Here is a 20,830-nt window from a genome sequence, read left to right as displayed (position 1 = left end):
ATGTACCAGTCCATGGAAGACTGCCTCTCCCAACTATACATCCCAACTATCCATGTTCTTGGTTAAACTCAAATATTTATATAAGTATATCACTCTGTCAGCTACTTAGATTAATTTGACCAACAGATGCTGAAATCAAATCTGTTCAATTTGTCTCTTAAAGCATTTAAATAAGGCTATTATCAATAGTAAGCCAAGTAGTAGGATAAGGCCAAATTGCAGTATGACCTCAATGGTGCCACCAGGGTCCCAGACTCATCTTACCATATATGCATAAGTATAAAAGAAAGGGGAACCAGTAAGTCTTATTTTAGATAAATAGAATGTATTAAAGTTCAGTCTATGATCCATTATGAGACACACAAGGTAATTTAGATATTATTTCAAAGACTGTATTTTTCCTTCATAGGGCTTCTAATTTTTAAAAAACATCTTATTTGCATTCTTTCCTGAAAAATAACTATTCCTTTGTTTTTGAACATTTCTAATATATTTGTTTTAAAATACCTTTCAAATTGTTCTATCATCTAGTGTTCCTAAAGCCAATTCTCTTATTCTCTGTTGAGTCTCTTTTATGCTATTTTCTTTTATTTTCATGCTTTGTAAGTTTTGATTGTTAACTCTTCTTTTGCACAAGTAGTTTTGCAGTATTCTTGTGTTGTTTGTATTATGACGCATAGCCTTGGATGTAAGTATTGTCATGATGGGATGACTGTGATTTTGACAGGTCTCTCTTTGACTATCTCTTTCTTTCATTATTTTGTTAAGCCAGCTGTTAGCATTCACTTATTGCAGATTGATTGCTCTAATGTTTTCAACAATGCCTGGAGTGTAAATTGTTCCGCAATGTCATCTAATTCACTTTGGACTCCTTTGCAGTGTTAGTTTCTAAGGTTTGTTCTGACCCCAGGCAGACTCTTGTACGATGTCTCTTTCCTAGGTTTTCTCTAATAAACTTGCTGGCCTATGTTTATCTTGTGTCTTACATAAAGCTATCAGCCTCTTCATAATTACTTAATGCCAAAATCTCCATTGATTTTTCAGAGTGCTCTTAGGCTTGAACTTCACCCACCCTCTGTTCAAATAAAGTCAGTTTCTTGGGAGCTTTGGTATTCATTGTTTTATAGCCTGCTTTTCCCTCTGGCAAAAAAGCTCTGAGCCACAATTTCAGAGCTGAGAAACGGGATAATGAAAGGATAAAGTCGTGGCACCATTTGCCTAGCAGGCCTTTGACCTTGGTAAACATGACTGCCATTTTACCCTTCTGAGCTTTTGTCCCCAGGACTGGAAATTACTGAAAAGCAAGAACAGAATGTGACTAATCACTCCCTACAGCCACAAGCAGAAGAAAACAAACTGCAGCCTCTTGTTACAAGACTCTCAACAGCCCAGGGGCCTCACAGTAGCAACCACTACCCTTTTATAATCCAGTTATAATTCAATAAAAGATCAAAGCCCCTACCGCTCAATGCTGGCATACCTCTCCACACCACACCCCTCTCCTTTATTGGAGAGTGAATAAAAACTTTACTCTCTATACTTTCTTCTCTTTGTGAATTCTTTCACAGCCCATGTCACTGACCACTCTAACAGAATATGATTGCTTCTCTCTGAGTGAAACCCTGGTTTAGGAGCAGGATGCTGAGCAATAACCTCTGGTTTTCTTGGCTTGCCTCTCCTAGGATGGGAATTTCACCCATGAGTGAGCTCAGATGAGGGAGACCGAGACCCCAGTATACTCAGCATAACATGCTGAGATAAGCCTCTGCCCTATGAGTGTGGGGTAGGTGGAAGTAGCACCCCCCCACAATATCTTAGCCATACTTGACTACAATTTAGCCTGAGAAAAAGTATCTGGGGTGGGAGATAATGAGAAGCATTGGCATCCTGCCCTTCTCAGGAAGATATTGAAGCCTTCAACTGGGAGCTTGGAGGAGAGGTAGCCCCATTATCTGGGATACACTCACCTGGAGTGAAGCTTCCAGTCAAGCTGGGATGGGGGAGGTGGTACAGGGAGGGAGCAGGTGTAGTTGAAATGCCACAGATTCTCGCTGTTCTGAATTTTAATAGATTATCCTGAATGAATGTTTCTTTATTTGCTGCATGCCCTCAGGAGGATTTCCAGAGAATTGAAGTGGTTATTTTTGTTTTGTAACTTTCAATTTCACGCTTATTTTACCGGGGAGCAGGTTCATGGAACTTCCTCCTTCTGCCATTTTGTAAGTCTTTCAAATACCATCAACCTTCTCATCCATTTAACAGAAATCCGAGTCCCATTAATAGGAAATGCTGTGATTCCTTTTCTTTCAAATACATATTCAGTTTCTTTTCAAATGAATTGGTCATTTTAAGTTTGCTTACTTTTGAGTACAAAGTTCTTCCATCTCACTGGATTCTAAACAGTTCTTGGGAAGGGTGGTGCATGCATGTGTGTGTGTGAGTGACAGAGAGATAGAAAGAGAGAGGGGGGTGTGGGGGAGAGACATACTGATGTATATTTTTAAATCCCTATAATCCCTATAATTTCCCAATTATCTCACTGCCTTTTGGTCACAGTTAGGTCTTTCACACTTCTGTGAGGATGCCACAAATGAAAAGCCCTGATTGTTCTTTATTTGGGTCATTTCTCAGGTTGGTTGTGTTTGCAACAAGCAATTCTGAGAGATTAGGTGTTGTCTCCCTCCAGGACAAAGGGCAAATATGCATATTGTTTGCTATAAGATAGTATATTACCCAAGCTCTGTGTTCCTTTTCTGTAATGCATCCACAGATATGTGCATGCAGGCATCCATCTGAGACCTCTGTGTCACCCGCATGGGATTTAGGGAAGAAGGGGAACAGAGGCAAACATATTAATGCTCATGCTATTTACTGTACTATGAGTAACAAAGTCCTTTGTCTCTAGCCCAGGAATCTAGTGTCTTCTGCCAGCATCCATGAAACAGTAGCAGTCTAATCTGTTAGTGCGTAAGTGAAGTAAAATCAAATCCTAGATCTGACAGTTTGGTAATGAAATTGGATGCTGACCAAAACATAGCTTTACGGAAGAGGAAAGGAAAAAGTCCTGTCAGGAAGGTTTGGGTATACGAGAAAACTCTCAGGTTTGCAAGCAAATGCTCTCACCCAGCTGGTAGGTGAAGGTGAAAGGAGTAAGAGTTGTCCACTGTCCTACGTGTTGATATGGCTGAGTGATGAGAGGTAGGATTGAAACAAGTTACCTGAAAGGTGTTTGGTTGTTGCTCACTCTCCTCTATATGAGAGGATAAAGAAATGTTATGACAATTAGGGTAGCAAACCCTGAGGCTTTAGTTAAATGGCAACATTATTGTGGCTTCCGAAGTAAGCTGAAATAATGGTATCAGTAGTGAGGATCCTGCTATTTGACAGTTTTGGGTGAATCAAAACCATTAGAAGTTCATCTTGTTGAGTCACAGGGAACAGCCCCTCAACACATAAGGGAATAATAAATTCTTGCCAAATAGTGCAAAGCCAGCTGCTCATGTATCTTGCTCCTACTACAGTCCAATGTGACTGGTGAGAATCATGGTATGCTGAACATAAAGATGGCCAACATTACCAAGGACTGTAAGATAAAATGCAGTGGTATCCAGTGGGGCATAAAGAAAGAGACCTCTGAGTTGGAATGATCACTGGGAGGTACCCAGAGGAAGAAGCAGTGCCTATGCTCAGGCACCAATACTAGACTAGGTAGCCAAGGGAGAAAAAAAGCATCCTTAATGCTCCCAAGATTCCCTGTGAGTCAGCCTCTCCAACCACTCTGCACTCCTCACACTGATAGCCATAGAATAACAGACTCCTGTTGACTGTTGCTGTAATTCATAATTTATACATTCATTAAGCTTCTAGTCTCTGCCCTGGCTGATGTGGCTCAGTGAGATGAGCACCAGCCTGTGAACCAAAAGGTCGCAGATTTGATTCCCAGCCAGAGCACATACCTGGGTTGTAGGCCAGGTCCCTAGTTGGGGCATGCTAGAGGCAAACAATTGCTGTTTCTCTCACACATCAGTATTTCTCTCCCTTTCTTTCTCCTTCCCTTTCCCTCTCTCTAAAAAATAAATAAAATCTTTTTAAAAAGCTTCTGGTCTCTGATACCTTAGGGTGAAAAGGCACCCAAATTCAAATGATGGGGTTTGGGTAAAGTTCTCAGTGAGGAAGAGAAGCTAAAGTGATCTTATGGGTGGAGCCCTTTGGGTCTATCAATAAATTGTTGTTGCAGCTTATGCTACTGAATGTATAATTGATATAATGTGTTACATGGTTATATTTCTCTAGTACACAAGCATCAGAGCTGATTGTCCTGTTTAGGACAGCCACATGTAGAGGGGTAATATGGAGCATGTAACTAGCTTCCTTGCCTACCAACCTCTCTGTCCCCTGCCAAGGAGTACAGCAGAAACAATATAGAAGCAGAAGCAGAAAAAGAGAAATCACAGCTTTAAAGACTTTAAAGCTACCAGAGCATTCAGACAGGCCTTTTTCAAGTACAGGCAAACCTTGCAGATATTGTGGGCTCAGTTCCAGACTACCACAATAGAATGAATATTGCAATAAAGTGAGTCACATGAATTTTGTTGGTTTCTCAGTGCATAAAACTTTATACTATAATGTAGTTTATTAATTGTGTAGTAATATTATATCTAAAAAATTACGTACCTTAGTATAAAAGTACTTTATTGCTAAAAGAAATGCTAACCATCATCTGGTCGTTCAGTGGACTGTAACTTTTTTGCTGGTGAAGGGTTTTGCCTTGATGTTGATGGTTGCTGACTGATCAGGGTGGTGGTCACTAAAGACTGAGGTGGCTTTGGCAATTTATTTCTTTCATTTAAAATATGGAACAGTTCATGAATTTGCATGCCATCCTTGTGCAGAGGTCATGCTAATCTTCTATGTATCATTCTAATTTTAGTATATGTGCTGCTGAAGCAGTGAGCATGGGCAATTCCTTAAAATTAAACAAAAAACTGTTAAGTTTGCCACAATGATTTACTCTTTCACACACAACTTCTCTGTAGCATGTGACACTGATAGCATTTTACTCACTGTAAAACTTCTTGTAAAATTGGAATAAAAAAATGGAGTCAATCCTTTCAAATCCTGATGCTGCTTTACCAACTAGTTCATGTAATATTCTAAATCCTTTGTTGTTATTTAAACAATCTTCACTGCATCTTCACCAGGAGTCAATACCATCTCAAGAAACCATTTTCTTTGCTCATCCATATGAAGCAAATCCTCATCTGTTGAAGTTTTTCTTAATGAGATTCTAGCAATTCAGTCACATCTTCAGACTCCACTTAAAATCCTAGTTCTCTTGCCCTGGCTGGGAGGCTTAGCTGGTTGGAGCATTGTCACATGCACCAAAGGATTGTGGGTTCAATCCCTGGTAGGGGCACATACCTGGGTTTTGGATTTGATCCCTGGTCAGGATGTGTATGGGAAGCAAACAATTAATGTTTCTCTTATATTGATGTTTCTCTCTAAAGTAAATATATGCAAAAATAAATAAAAATTCTAGTTCTCTTGCTATTTCTATCCCACTGCAGTTATCTCCGCCATTGAAGTCTTGAACCCCTTGAAGTCATCCATCAATTTCTTCCAAACTCCTGTTGTTGTTATTTTAACTCCTCATGAATCATGAATGGCATTTAGAATGGTGGATCCTTTTCAGAAGGTTTTCAACTTGCTTTGCCCAGATCCATCTATAATTTACCATCTACCATCACTTTCTATGGCAGCTATAGCCTTACAAAATGTATTTCTTAAATAAGACTTGAGAGTCTAAATTACTCCTAACCCATGGGCTGCAGAATGGATGTTGTGTTAGCAGGCATGAAACAACATTAATCTCATGTACATCTCCATCAGAGCCTTTGGGTGACCAGGTACATCGTCAATGTGCAATAATATTTTGAAAGGAATTTCTTTTCCTGAGCAGTAGGTTTCAGCAGTGGGTTTAAAATATTTAATAAACCATGTTGTAAACAGATGTGCTGTCATCCAGGCTTTGTTGTTCCATTTATAGAGCACAGGCAGAGTAAACTGAACATAATCCTTAAGGACCCTAGGGTTTTTGGAATGGTAAATGAGCATGGGATTTTACTTGGAATTACCAGTTGCATTAGCTTCTAACAAAAGAGTCAATCTGTCCTTTGAAGCATTGAAGACAGGCATTGATTTCTCATCTACAACTATGAAAGTCCTAAATGGCATTTTCTTCCAATAGAAGGCTGTTTTGCCTACATTGAAAATTTGTTGTTTAGTGTAGCCACCTTCATTAATTATCTTAGCTAGATCTTCTGGAAAACTTGCTGTAGCTTCTACGTTAGCACTTGCTGCTTTACCTTGTATGGATTTGGCTTCTCTCCTTAAACCCCATGAACCAACGTCCGCTAGTCTCAAACTTTTCTTCTGCAGGTTTCTGACCTCTCTCAACCTTCACAAAATTAAAGAGAGTTAGAGCCTTGCTCTAGATTAGCTTTGGCATAGGGGGATGTTGTAGCTGTTTTAATCTTCTAGCCAGACCAACAAAACTTTCTCTACCCAGCAATAAGGCTGTTTCACTCTCTTAGCATTCATGTATTCACTGGAGTAGCACTTTAAATTTTATTAAATAATATTTTCTTTGGATTTACAACTTGGCTGTTTGGAGCAAGAGGCCTAGCTTTTGACCTATCTTGGCTCTTGACATGCCTTTCTCACTAAGCTTAATCATTTCTAGTTTTTGATTTAAAGTGAGACATGCGACTTTTCCTTTTACTTGAACACTTAGAGGCCAGTGTAGGGTTATTAACTGGCCTAATGTCAATACTATTGGGTCTCAAGAAATAGGGAGTCTCAAGGAGAGGGAAAGAGAAGGGGGATTGGCCAGTTGGTGGAGTAGTCAGACTACACACATTTATCAATTAAGTTTGCCATCTTATCTGGAAGTGGTTTGTCAAGGACCCAAACAATTACAATAGTAACATGAAATATCACAGATTGTAGATTACCATGACAAATATAATCATAATAAAATTTGAAATATTGTGAGTTTGAACAAAATGTGACACAGAAACATGAAGTGAGGAAATGCTGGAAAAATGGCACTGACAGACTTGCTCAGCAAAGGGTTGCCACAAACCTTTGATTTGTAAAAATTGCAAAGAGCAATAAAACAAAGGGCAATGAAATGAGGTATGCCTATACAACATTACTACTTGCCTGATGCAGTTGCCACCACATATTTTTTTTAAGGCAGCTATTAACCTGTTAATAAGCTCTTGTTGAATGCCTGAGCATGAGACCTTGTGATTGACTATATGGCCTGATATCCTTATTTTGACATGGATCAATTTGGACTCTATAACTTATATGAGAAAGACCCAAAGGATTTGCTGATCATATGGAAATGGTATATTCAAACTGATAAACTGGTATGGCCACTATAGAAAAAAATTAAAAACAGAACTACAATACAACCCAGCAATTTTATTTCTGGGTATTTATTCAAAGAAAACAGTAACACTCTTTTGAAAAGATATAGGTACCCCTATGTTCACTGCAGCATTATTTATAAAAGGTAAGATATGGAAACAACCTAGGTGTCCACTGACAGATATATAGGATACACATATATATACACACATATACATATATATACACACACATATATAAACACACACACACAATGTAATATTTACTCAGCCATGCAACAACATGAATGGTATTATGCTAAGTGAAATAAGTCAAATACTGTATGATTTCACTTCTCTGTAGAATTTGAAAAACAAGAAGTGAACAAATAAAAATGGAAACAGACTCAGAAATAGAGAACTAATAGTTACCAAAGGGGAAGGTAGTAAGGGGAAGGACAAAAAGGTGAAGAGGTTGAGGTACAAACTTCTGACTATAAAATCAGTAAGTCACAGGGATGTAATGTATAGCATAGGGAATATAGTCAATACTATAGTAATAACTTTGTGCAGTGACAGATGGTTACTAGATTTTTCATGGTGGTCACTTTGTAAGGTATACAGGTCTCAAGTCACTATGTTGTACACCTGAAACAAATATGATGTGTGTTACAAATAATTTTTTTTTAAAATCACAGTTGGCCTGGCTCTAGAGGGATCTTTGTTTTTTGTGGAAAAGTGACAGCTTTGGGGGGCACTTTATCCACCACTCATACCGCCTGAAGCAAAGCCATTGGCTCAATAGGCCTCTTGATTCACAGAAGTTTCCCTAAATGTCTGGGCCTAGGTAGTTCACTGATGATGCTTCAGCTCAGTTGAAAGCTCATGGTGTTCACTGGGTGTCCAGCTGAATCAGAATTTTGGAAGACACAATGAGACTGCAGTATGGGCTGATCAGGGCAATGTGAAAGCTGTTATCCTTACCTTAGACCAGGGGTGAGAAAACTCTGGTCCATCAGCCAAATCCAGCCTATTGTCTGCATTTGTAAATAAAGTTTTCTTTGAACACAGCTGTGTCTATAGCCGCTTTCATACTATAATGGCAGAGCTGAGACCACAACAGATTGCATGTAAACAATATTCATACCTACTTCTGTGTGGACCACTCAGAAAGCTCACCAGAACACCTGATGACATTATCAAAGACATTCAAACTGCAAACTGGGAAAATCCAGAAGATTAAAATTGCCATCCTCATTCTACCACCTAAAGATTCAAGCTCAAATTCAGAAATTTTCTCTACTGGCTGCTCTCAAACTCTGGATCTGAGTTTACAATTGCTCTAACTATTAATCTTTGTCTTTTTTTTGTTTCATAGAAATTCTTTTTATTAAATACCTAATTGCTTATACCATGTAAAGGCCTAACTTAAATAGGAACTTACCACTAACACTGAGTCCTATTGAAATAAGGCATCCTCATGTTTATTCTAAGTAATCATGACATAGTTCAATATGGTAAGGCATTAATGCAATATTGAAAGGCTCATTTTCACCAGGTCCAAAAAGGTTCTGTGATTCCCTTCTAAAAGAAGACAATGTGCTGCACACATTAGAACCTAGTTTATTGGCTCTGTGGCTTCATCCTTCCACAAGGTGAAAGGTCACTGATTCTATTCCGGGATGTTTCTCTCCCACATCAATATTTCTCTTCATCTTTCTCCCTTTCCCTTTCCCTTTTTCTAAAAACAAATAAAAATAAATAAAATAGTGTAACATAACCACTTTTATTCAATCCCCTGCGTCTCATTATATTGTAATAACCATCCTGAAGGCTGAACAACTTCCTCACTCTCACTTATAAGCCATCCTAACTACCTGTCTCTGAGCTCCTTGTGTCTCCCTCAAAAAAATATTCGTATCAAGTAAGGCTCTCTGAAATTTCTTTTAACCCTAGGTATCCTTCTAAGGACTTTACATATGTCAAATTTCTTCCTCACTACAACTCCACGAGACCGGTAGTGTTATACTAATTTCGTTGATCAAGCACTGGGGCACAGAGAGGCTGTGGTGCTCCCACGGTCACATGGCTGGTGAAAGGCAGAGCCGGGGGCTGCACCCAGTTATCGCAGTCAAGAATCCATGCTGCCTCAAAGAATCCATGTTTACCCCAGTTACTGTAACTGGGTGGAAGTTGGCTGAAGGCTTCTGACAGCCCCATCTTGTATTTTGTTCTACCAAGGTTTTCAACTCCCGTCACAGTCAGGCCACGGCCTGGAACTACCCGGGCGTCGAACTGTCAAGGATGACACCCATCAGGGGATGTCCCAGGCAGGGGCCAAAGCGGCAACCCTGCCCAACAGCCCTGTGGGGAACAACTGTCATCCATGAGTAGACGACGACACATCAGGAACCCGGGAGGTGGGAAGGGAGAGAGAGCAGCGCGGAGGCTGGCCGAGCGGGGGAGGTGCTGGACCGGGGTGAAGAGGAGGCGGGGACAGGGTGGACTCACAGATCCAGGAGCTTGTGGACCCGCCGCATCGCGGCGGTCCTCAAGAGCCTCTTCCGCGGTTCCAGGGCCGCCGGAACCCAGTCAGAGACCGTCCTTCAACTCCTCCCCACACAACGAGTAGGCCTCGTGACGTTATACGGTTTCTTCCGGTGGCTGGGACGGGACCACGCTCCGGACAGAAAAGGCAAACAGAGAACCCTTGGGGCGGAGTCTCTGAGAGTTCCTCCGCAGGGGCTGAAATGATAAAATAGAGAGTAGCCCTAAGCTCGCGTGAAGCACTATGGGAGTTGTAGTTCTTCCACCTGGCGGGTTCCAGCTCTGGGCGGTTTCTCGGCTGTTCCAGCCCCACGCCCGGGCTAGCCCGGTGCATCTCTAGTCTCGCTGTGCTGAGAGGTTGTTGGTCTTATTCGTCGCGCACTGCCGAGAAATGGCTGCACTCACTACAAGGATGGATTGATGCTGGGCCATACGTTTGGCAGTGCACTCTGGGGAGCCCCTTTCTCTTGTAACCATTAACAATGGAGCATTGTAGTATCGCAGGAGGACTGCGTTTTACCAAGTGCTTTCTGTGAAGCACACACTGCTCTACGTGCCTTCAGTAATTAATCATATTCATTTAGTCCTGTGAAGTTGGAATTATTGAGCCTAATTTTACAAATGAGGACATTATAGGCTAAAAAGGAATCCGTAAGAATTTCATCATGGAGGCAGGAGTTTTATGTTCGAGTCAGAAAGGATTCTAAATGTCCATCCAGCACAGTCAAGAGGATTTGAGTAGAAATAAATGATAAAAAATTGTTAAAGGATCTTAGGATAGTCAAGTCAGAAACAAAACTAAGCTTTACCCTTAGTGTTGTGAGGAAGAAAAACAGTTTTATATTTAAAATGTTTTTTTATTATAGTTGGCATTCGATATTATATTAGTTTCAGGTGTGCATAGCGATTTGACATTTATGTACTTTATGATGTGATCATCACACTAAGTCTAGAAACCATCTGTTACTGTGCCAAATTATTGCAATCTTAAGATGAGAGTTTTACAATAATAAATCACATTCTTGAGAAGAATCAGCCCTGCATTCCCAGCCTTTGGATTTGTTCAAGATGGTAATCAGCTGTCAAGTGGTCTGGGTGATGGATATCAGGTGGTCTGGAGATGTGAACATTCTTTCCTAAATTCTTCAGAGGGTTTGAATGTAGAAGGGGCCACTTAGCAAACCTGACAAGCTCAGGGGAGGCCCACGCAGGCCTCACAAACCCAGAGACTGGAGGTAACCACACAGGGTGGTCTGAATGTAAAAATTCGTAGTTAAAAGCAGGTCATGGTGGGCAGCTTCATCTTTGGCCTGTAGCTTCCTTGACAAAGGTCAATCTTTGCCTTTGAAACTGTCTATTGTCTTCGTGCATCTAAGATAACATACCTTTGAAATGTCAGAATAGCATTTTTCCAGACCTCTCTGAGGCACAGCTTTGGGCACCAGAGCTGGAGACCACTGAACCCCTTGTTGTTGTCTTGTTGCCCACACACCATCTCTATGTGGTGGAACTGTTAACTATTGTGTACCCACCAACGTAAAAGAAGTATGTATCTCTGTTTTGCTTTTTATCCAGTCTCAGAGATTTCCCCACTTTGCTTTCTCCTGTCTCCCTAATCTACCAACAATGAATTTCATGTAACCCTTCTTATGACTTTTCCTTTGGTTCTAATGTATAAAATAAAGCTGCATAGTACCATTCTCTGGAGAATTTTCTCAATCTATTGAGATTTAGCTTCCTGGCAATTGTCAATTTGGTACAAATAAACTCTTATATGACTTTCTCTTAGATTGGATGTTCTTTCATAAAACATATTTTAATATATTATATATAATATATATTTGTACATATTTGTAGATTATATATAATATTTATATATAATAAACAACTATTCATTGTAAATAGTTATATTTATTATAAAATAACAAATAGAAATAATATAATGTTCAATATTAAATATTTGTATTTATTATAAAATAATAAATATAAAATAATATATATATATTTATATTTATTTATTTATTTTTAGAGAGGGAAGGGAGGGAGAAAGAGAGAGAGAGAAACATCAATGTGCGGTTGCTGGGGCCTGTGGCCTGCAACCCAGGCATGTGCCCTGGCTGGGAATCGAACCTGCGACACTTTGGTTCGCAGCCTGCACTTAATCCACTGAGTTATGCCAGCCAGGGCTTATATACATTTATCTTTAGATACAATGGAAAAGTCCAAACATTTAAGTTCCCAAGCTAGTTAAAGCAAGAACAGTGTTGCCTTGTTATACCTCAGCCTACTTGATTTTAAAATTTAGCAACTTGACCATAGTGATTCCATTTTATTTCTTTAGTCTTTCTTCATAAAGAGGGGCAACTTTCCCCAGGCACAATTATTTCTCCTTGGATATGCTGCAGCATACACACTACTTTTTAGTGCTTTTTCATCTTTCCTTGTAGATTAATTTGTTATTTATATTACTGACCTTTGTAAGCTCTTGAAAGTTGGAATCCAGTCTTGTTCATCTCTCTTTTTTAAAATTTTATTTATTTATTTTTAGAGAGAGGGGAAGGGAGGGAGGAAGAGAGGGAGAGAAACATCAATGTGTAGTTGCCTTTCATGTTGCCCCCACTGGGGGACCTGGCCTGCAACCCAGGCATGTGCCCTGACCAGGAATCAAACTGGCAACCCTTTGATTTGCAGTCTGTGTTCAATCCATTAAGCTACACCAGCCAGGGCTGTTCACCTCTTCAGGATGCTGCTTATTCATTCATCAACACACATTTATGAAACACTGAAGGAGAGCAGGGATTGTGCTGGGTGCTGAGGATTTGGTGGTGAACACTTGCACCAGACCGGTAAAAGGACAATCAGAATAACTGTTAAATGCTAAGGTGGAGTTAGTTCTATGAGAATACCAATGGAAGGGTGTGCCAAGCAGGTCAAAGAGAAAAGGGTGATCTGTTAGGGATTTCAAATAGTTTGGGATGGCTGCAGTGGAGAGTGGTGAGAGATGAGTATAGAGCATGGGTTGCCAAACTTTTTCTATAAAGGGCCAGATGGTAAATATTTTCAGTTTTGTAGGCCATACTGGTTTAGTCACGACTGTTCAGCTTGTACATCAAAAGCAGCTATAGATAGACAGCATGAATGGGAGGGGTTGTATTCCAATAAAACTTTATTTATGGACACAGAAGTTTGAATTTCATAGTTTTCAGTGTCATAGAATATTCATCTTTTGATTTCTTTCAACCACTTAAAAATATAAGTGGGCTGAATTTTGCTGCCTGGTGGTTTGCCCTCTCCTGATCTGGAAAGCTAAAATGAGGTCTGATGGTCTGTGTTATGTAAAACAATTTAGGCTTTGTTTATGGGACTTTGGGCAGAGTCACAAATAGGTTTTAAGCAAGAATAGAGCATATATAGGATAGATGAGTTTTAGAAAGAAATCTAAAGCTATTCAGTGGCTAGGGAATTGTAGAGATCACAGGTAGAGGTTCAGAGACCCCTTGGGAGTGTTTGATGATATCTTAAGTTAAAATAGTGCTGGAATGGATAGATTCAAGAGATATGGAAGTAGAACTGATAGGATTTAGACATTGACTGGGGTTGGGTGGGGGAAACTGAAGAGTCAAAGCTAATTTCTAGGTTTTGGCTTTGGAGAATTGGGTGTCATATGATGGTGCCACTTATTGAACTAAGAAGATTAAAGGGATGTTTTTTGAAGAGGGGGAGATTATTTAAAATCTGGACATATGAATATTGAAGTGTATGTGGAAAATAAAGTCTTGGGACTATAGATATGGAAATTGTGCTGGTTTGCTTTTAGAGAAGAAGTCAAATAGTAGTGACAGTACATGAATTTACTGATGAATACAATAATTTTTTTAAAGAATCCTCTGTTGCTCTGGGGACAAATTATACCTTGGAAGACCATGGATGACCTTGACAGAGCAGATAAGGGCAGAACGTCATGGTCCTTCCTATCCATTGAGTGCTGCCCAGCTGTCTATCTTAGTCTTCCCATTGATTACTTGATTCTTCAAGGCCAGAAAAATTCAGGTCACTTACTTTGGTATTATGAGGTGTTCAGCTTTGGGTGAGTGTATTCTTCTCAGTCGTCCAAAAAATAATCACGGCTCGGTGTTTTTTCAATTTAAGAAAATATCAATTATATAACAATGTAAGTCCTAGTCTTTTCTAGCCAATTATTTCAAAGGTCAAAGGTGTGTAAGCCCTCATGATATTACAATTCTTAGAACTTGTTTTACAATGATTGCCTGCAGATTTTAGGGCCAGCACTGTCTATACACCAGCCTCTTAGATACTTAGCATAACTGTTTCAAGAATTTACTTTGAGCCCTCACTGGTGTGGCACACTGGGTTGGGCATCATCCTGGCAAACTGAAGGATCGCCAGTTCAATTTCTGGTCAGGGCACATACCTAGGTTGTACGCCAAGTCTCCAGTTAGGAGCGTGCCTCTAAATAAATAAAATGTTTTGTTTTGTTTTTTAAAAAGAATTTACTTTGAGTCTCTTGCCACTGAATAAAATAGATCTGATGTATGTTGTGGTTGCCTTGCCATGCTCATTTCATTCCTTCCTTATTTTATAGCAGCCATAGCAGTTTGGGGAGCTGACCCCATCTTCAAAGGTGGGATAAGATTAAGCTAATCAGTGATTGCTGCAGTGATAGATACAGGGAATGACAGGCCTAAACCAATCGGGAAGTCACGATATTTCCTCAGCCACAAGGATGGGTTCAAGACAGGGCCCATGGGCATGTGACCCATTTGGGACCAGTAAGAAGTAGGAAAAGTTTTGCTGAAGATTTCTGAGAAAGAAGTTTCCTCAAATTTATGACACTGTTTTGTGAAGCAGCACACTGTCTTTTCTCAGCAACGTCATGTTGAATGAAGTTAAATAGAGGAAGACAGAAAGAGAATTTCAGGAGAACAGCCAAGATTCTGATTAAACTATTCCTGAACACCACCCCTCCTCTCTGCTGTCAAATATCAAAAAATAAAATACTTCAGCCACAGGTTTGATATCCTCTATTCAAGGGAAAACAATTCATGGACTGGGGGCATATAGTGTCTCACAAGCAGTGGATCACTCTTTCTGAGGGATGTTTGGGCAAGAGCAAGTTTTATACAATGAAGCAACGAGGAAATGCATGACTGGTTGGGAGGTTGGAAGTTTCCACATAAGGCTAGCAGGTTAGTTGAGGAATAAGCAAAGAGTATTTGGCTGAAGTTGATAGACTGGGGCTGCAAATCTGAGAATAAGGAAATCATTATGGATTCTTGGCAGTTGGGTATTGGCTGGCTAAATATACTATACCTCTGGTCAAGCAGAGCATTTACTGGGACATGAAAGTTGTCCAAGATTTGGTTTGCTGATATGGCACCCTGGGCAGAAGCAGCTCCATTATGGGCCTAGAAACTTTCTGTTATATAATGTAGTTAATCTCCTTTGTTGTTGTAAAAGCAGTGGAGTTGAATTTTCTGTATCTTACAGTCAAAAATACACTAACTATTACAAATTCAGAGCAGGAGTCACCAGCATATAGATGGTGACTCCTGCTCTGGAATTTCTATGGAAATTGAAGGTGTAGGAATAGATGAACTCACCCAACAGGTGTATGTAAAGTGAGAACAACCACCTTGGACGAGAGAGCTGAGGAACAGCAATTGGCTGGTGATTGGCACTGAGAAGAAGCACCCAAAGAAATAGGGAAGAAACGTTAGGGTGCTACAGAAGATAAACATGATCAAAATTGTTATATGCTGTGGAGAGTAAGATTATACTTGAAGGTGATTTAGCAACAAGAAAGTCATTGGTAGTCATTGAGGCAGTGGTAGAGGATGCAGTCTGATTGTAATGGGAAGAATGAATGGGAAGTGAGGAAGTGAACAAATAAGTAGTCTCACACAATAACTACTTGTGCAGATGAATTGCTGCTTCTATTTAGACTCATGCTGAGAAGAAAAGTATAAGTCCAAAGACTGTGTACTTTCTATTCCATTTCAGGTGCTCAGGAGAGTAGTTTATGGTGCCTCCAAGACCAGCAATATAACTTGCAGAGCCCCCTTTTGAAAAGTTATGAAGAATTTCAAGATGGCGACAGCAGAGCACTAGGCCAAAGCAGGGCCCTGTTCAGCAGCACAAGTGGCCCACCCCTGAGGATAGCTCTTGGTGCATCCAAGGACAGGACTTTTCAAAGAAAAGCAGTTTCAACTACTGACTGTTCAGGAACTCTCTGTCAAAATAAAATTCAGTGACTGATACGAACACAGGAAAACATTTTTACTAGCTGTTTCAGGGAACCAGGCTTTCAGAAGTAGTGGCTCATTAAACAGAATAAGAGGAATTTGTAGATCACATGATAGGACAGATATTTACAGCTCAGATATGACAGTTGACAGTTCAGATTGGCTAAGAACAAGATGTTCCTGTCTTTTGGAAAGGCAAACAGGATGTTATTATTCTTGTGGCTTATCTTGGGAGGCAAAGCTTTTAGGATTTCCTGTTAGTCAAGACTTTTAGGAAGTTCCTGTTATTCATGGTTTATCTTGGAATGCAAGGTTAAGAGCAAAGGTCTTTTCTGCTACATGGTAAGTGATTTGTGGACAGGGCAAGGCTAAGGGCAGGACATCATTTTTCCTTTCTCACTTCTTTGCTTACTGTTCCCACTTTACTGTATTTTTCTCTAGCTCAGAACCTTCTCCATTTTCTATGCTGGGTACTAAACAAAGAAAACTTTATTATAGTTTGTTCCTCTGAATTACTTTTCTTAAATAATGCTATTCATTCCTAGTGCGTTTGTGTATATAAAAATATATAATAAATGTATACATTAATTAAGTATATTTCTTACATTGTATATATTACATATATACAATCTTAGGTGAATAAGAATGTGTGTACACACAAGTAGATGGCAAAAAATTGTTGTTCAAATTGACTTTATATGTCATATCTGAAAACACTAGAACAAGCTACAAGTAAGGTTCTTCACTTTTAAGCCACACCGTTCGTATTTAGATTCAAAATAGCAATTGCTCTTGTAATATGAATTTCAACTCAGTATAACGTATATATCATCATCTATTACTAATCCCAAATCATTTCAGTTGGGTTTTGTTAAAGTACCCAGACTTGGCCTAAGGTGGAGTCACTTATACTACTCCCTGAATCTGCAAACTGGAACAAACTAAATTTCTGTGCCCGCTCTCCCAGAAAAGGAAGTCCGAAACCAACCAATCAATGCTTGCCTGCTCAGCATAATTTACCTGATTCCACTCCTGCACTTCCCTTTGCTCCATATAAGGAAAGTAACCCTACTTTAACCAATCAGCAAATGCCCAGTATAAGTTCCTTCTCACTTAGGTCTGTAAACATTTTATGACTTGTACAGTTCTTCAGAGCTCCTTTCTATCTGCTAGAATAGATGCTGACTTATTTTGAATTATTGAATAAAAAAGCCTACTAGATCAGTAAATCATCTGTGGAAAAATTTTTTTGATAGTTATCAAGGATAGTTGTGAACATTTATTGAGTGATTAGATAATGCCTTGAACACAGTAAGCATTTTAAAGTTATCATTTATTTAATCCTCAAAGCAACCCTGATTGGTAGGTATTTTTACCACTATCGCCCATTTCCAGGTGAGAAAGTAAAGGCTCAATGAGATTAAGAAACATTCCCAAGCTCACGTGGCTCTTTAGTTGTGGAGCTGCGATTTAAAACCAGACAATTAGGATGCAGAGCTGGGTTCTTAAGCATGACTATGTATATTGCTACCTTTATATTTTAGATAAAAAACTTGACCATCTTCACAATTATAAAATACATTGGTAGATATCAAAGATTTAGAGCTAATGGATATCTTGGCTATAATTTATTCCAACATCTTAATTTTACAGTTGAGAAACTTTCAGAAAAAGTTGACTGATTTTGCAAGATGTATGCAGACAAATGGCAAAGAGGGACTAGAACCTCAGTTTGCCAATCTCTTGGTCCATATATAATTTTAAAGTTGATCTTTAGGTTATAACTCTGAAGAGGACTGAAGATAAACAGAATAAAGGTAAGCCAGATAAGCCACTACTTATCAACCTACTATGTACAGGTTATTTCCAAGTGGGAGTGTCCTTAGCTTGTGCCTATGTGAAGATAACACATGCTCTTTTTATTTAATTTTTTTAATATCTCATATTATGTTTTACTCTAACTTGGAAACAGCAGTGTCCATGCTCATGAATTCTTGTGCATTGTTAAAATTTTTCATTGGCTGGACCCTTCATTTCATTTGATTCCAGGCTGTTGCAGGTGCTAAAAAAATTAACAATTTTCCTCCTATCTTCTAAGTTCTTCTACTAGACTAATAATTAAATGAACAGAGACAGATTAACAAAGGAAAAACAAATTTTAATACATGTGCATGATGAATTCACATAAACATGAAAATTCCAAAGACAGTGAAGCAACATTGGGTATATATGACATTTTTGGACAAAGGAGAAAGGGGGGGTGGGGTATTAGATTTCAAAAGTGAAAATGGGCGATTACAGGTAGTTGAGGAAGAGCAGAACCACATGGCAGGCAAACCTTTGCTAGGCAACCCAGAAACAAAGGGACACAGGGGTTATCTAGCTAACAGGCTCGTGCCCAAAGCCCTCCTAGTTACCACACTTCATCCAAATTAGGCTATGCAGGCTTAGGAGAACATCCTAAGATGTTCTTGCCAGGAGTAGGTCTTTCCGTCTGAATCTCTTAGGCAAAAAAAGGGTGGCTCAAAGGTTCTTCGTGAGTCTTGTTTCTTAATAACCAGCTTAAAACCAATATTCCAAAAAGGCAGCCTCAGTGTGGCAAAACTTTGGTTTCCTTTACTACAGACCCACGTCTTCAAATTCTCAAGAGTTTGTACAATGTATGACTCAAAATTCAAGCAAGAGAAAGCTGGCCAAGTTCAAATAGGTTAAGCAAGGACATATTAATAAAGAGGCTATTCACCAAGGGATGGACAGAATTAAGGGAAAGCAGGGGTAGGGATGGTTCAGTATCCTAGAACTGGCAATAGAAGGAAGCCCTTATGTCTCCTGGTCCTGACAGGATGGGGAGGGAGTAGCTACCAAAACCTGGGGAGAGTGGCCACCTGAAAGGAGCTGTGGCTTTTGGGTCAGTAAAGGGACATAGCCAGCCTGTGGCAAACCAGCAGGGAGGGGGCTTGAAGAACAAATACTGCAATCCCTTTTCCATCCTCCTCTTGCTGCCCTGCTGGTGCCTCTCAGAGCTTCAGTCCAATCAGAAGTTAAAGGTCAAGGATCCCAGTTTATGCAGTTTATAAAGTTAGTCTGTTAGAGCCCAGAATAAAAAAGGACAAGAGTGAAAAATTTCCAATTCATAAACAGATCACTGATTTTTAGATAAAATAATTAAATATTACAAACATTTTGAAAATTAGAACAATAGCTTACTCTGAGCCAAAATAATAGCATGTCCTCTTGGAGTTTACTTTTTAGTGTGAGAGATATTATAGAAAACAACTATACAAACAAAACTATGTGGAGATGAGGATTATAAAGAACAAGATAGGATTGCGGAGAGAGGGGGAAGGGGAGAGGGGGAAGGGGAGAGGGGGAAGGGGAGAGGGGGAAGGGGAGGGAGGGAGAGGGATTACAGGTGTATCTGGTTCTCTTGCACTTTGCTTAATTGCATTTTACAGGTTTTGAGGGTTTTTTTTTACAAGTTGAAGGTAAGATCCTCCACCAGCAACAAGATTACGGCTGGCTTTATTGTGATACTTGCTTTACTGAAGTGGCCTGGAACCGCACACACAGTATCTCTGAGGTATGCCCACACTTTGGCTTGAGTGGAATCCCCTGGCAAACCTAAAGTAGGGGGGTACTCTACAGACAGGATGTTGTGGGGTGGGGGTGAAGGAGAAGAAGTATAAAGCGTATAGGCAAAGAAAGGAAGTTATTTGGTTGGCTATAACTTAAAGCCTAGTTGGCTATTTGTGATTGCTTGCCCTAAGTGTTTTGATATTGTAACCTTGAGGCATTTATAGGCTGAGATTTTATTTTGCTTATGTAGGCTGCCATGGCATTAGAGCCACCTCAGTCTAAGCACCTCCTTATTTAATTAATTTAACAGATATGAAGGATAAAAAGGAGCTAACCATGGAGCGACCTGGGACAGAAGGAAGATTGACTCTGAAGCAAAACATGTGATGGGTCAAGTTTGGAGGGTTGAAGGTGGCATGGGTGGCTGAATGAAGGGCAGATTAGTAGGAAGTAGGATTAGAAAAGCCAGAACAGGTAAAATCTTGATGATCAAAGGTCTGACTTTGAATGTTATTCAGAATGAGATAGAAAACGTTGAAAATTTAAAGAAGGGGATTGATACCACTTGGGCTGCAGTGTTAAAAATGGAGGGGGCTGTGGGGAGTGACTCACAGCATGTGTTAAACCGGGCTGAGCCTGGTGGGTGGTGGCCTCCCCAAAAGCTATACCTCTCCTTAGCCCCCATCTAGCATCCTCAGCCCACTTCATGAGCAGGTGGAAGGTACCCTCCAGGGAAAGAATTCTCTAGGCTAGTGGTAAGCAGCAAGTGCATCTACAGGACCTTCTTACCTGGGACCCTGACGCCTTCAAGCCTCAGCTGTTGTCATGGCAACGGTAGCTCTTGGAATCATTGCATCACAGACTCCTAAATCTCAGAACCATTGAAACTTCATGTGGCCAGAAGCTTGGGCGCTGACCTGAAAGTTGAACCCTTATTTTTGCCTAAGGTGAGTGCGTTATTATTTGTGATAACTATATATTTGGTCTTCACCTTGTTTCTGGCATTGAGCTCCTAAAACTTTGGGAATT

The 20,830-nt window shown here is 39.9% G+C and overlaps 1 protein-coding gene and 1 non-coding gene across 3 annotated transcripts in view; both read right to left on the bottom strand.

The window, feature by feature from the left end:
- AMN1 (antagonist of mitotic exit network 1 homolog) overlaps positions 1 to 10,127 on the bottom strand; it is a 47,768-nt gene extending 37,641 nt beyond the window's left edge. The window contains exon 1 of one of the 2 annotated variants that reach the window (XM_028533064.2): positions 9,927 to 10,127. In XM_028533064.2, coding sequence (XP_028388865.1) covers positions 9,927 to 9,955 — 29 coding nt within the window. In that variant the 5' untranslated portion in view covers positions 9,956 to 10,127. Of the gene's footprint in view, positions 1 to 8,859; positions 9,085 to 9,926 lie in introns of those variants that run through there. The other variant, XM_036019190.1, reaches the window with a different exon arrangement.
- On the bottom strand, positions 4,848 to 4,950 carry LOC114514201. The gene has a single exon (XR_003685937.1). It is a non-coding gene; the product is annotated as a U6 spliceosomal RNA (small nuclear RNA).
- Positions 10,128 to 20,830: the final 10,703 nt, after the last annotated feature.

Source organism: Phyllostomus discolor, chromosome 2 (genome assembly GCF_004126475.2).
Source record: "Phyllostomus discolor isolate MPI-MPIP mPhyDis1 chromosome 2, mPhyDis1.pri.v3, whole genome shotgun sequence".
In the NCBI taxonomy this organism is placed as follows: domain Eukaryota; kingdom Metazoa; phylum Chordata; class Mammalia; order Chiroptera; family Phyllostomidae; genus Phyllostomus; species Phyllostomus discolor.
This window is presented reverse-complemented; position numbering and strand designations above follow the sequence as displayed.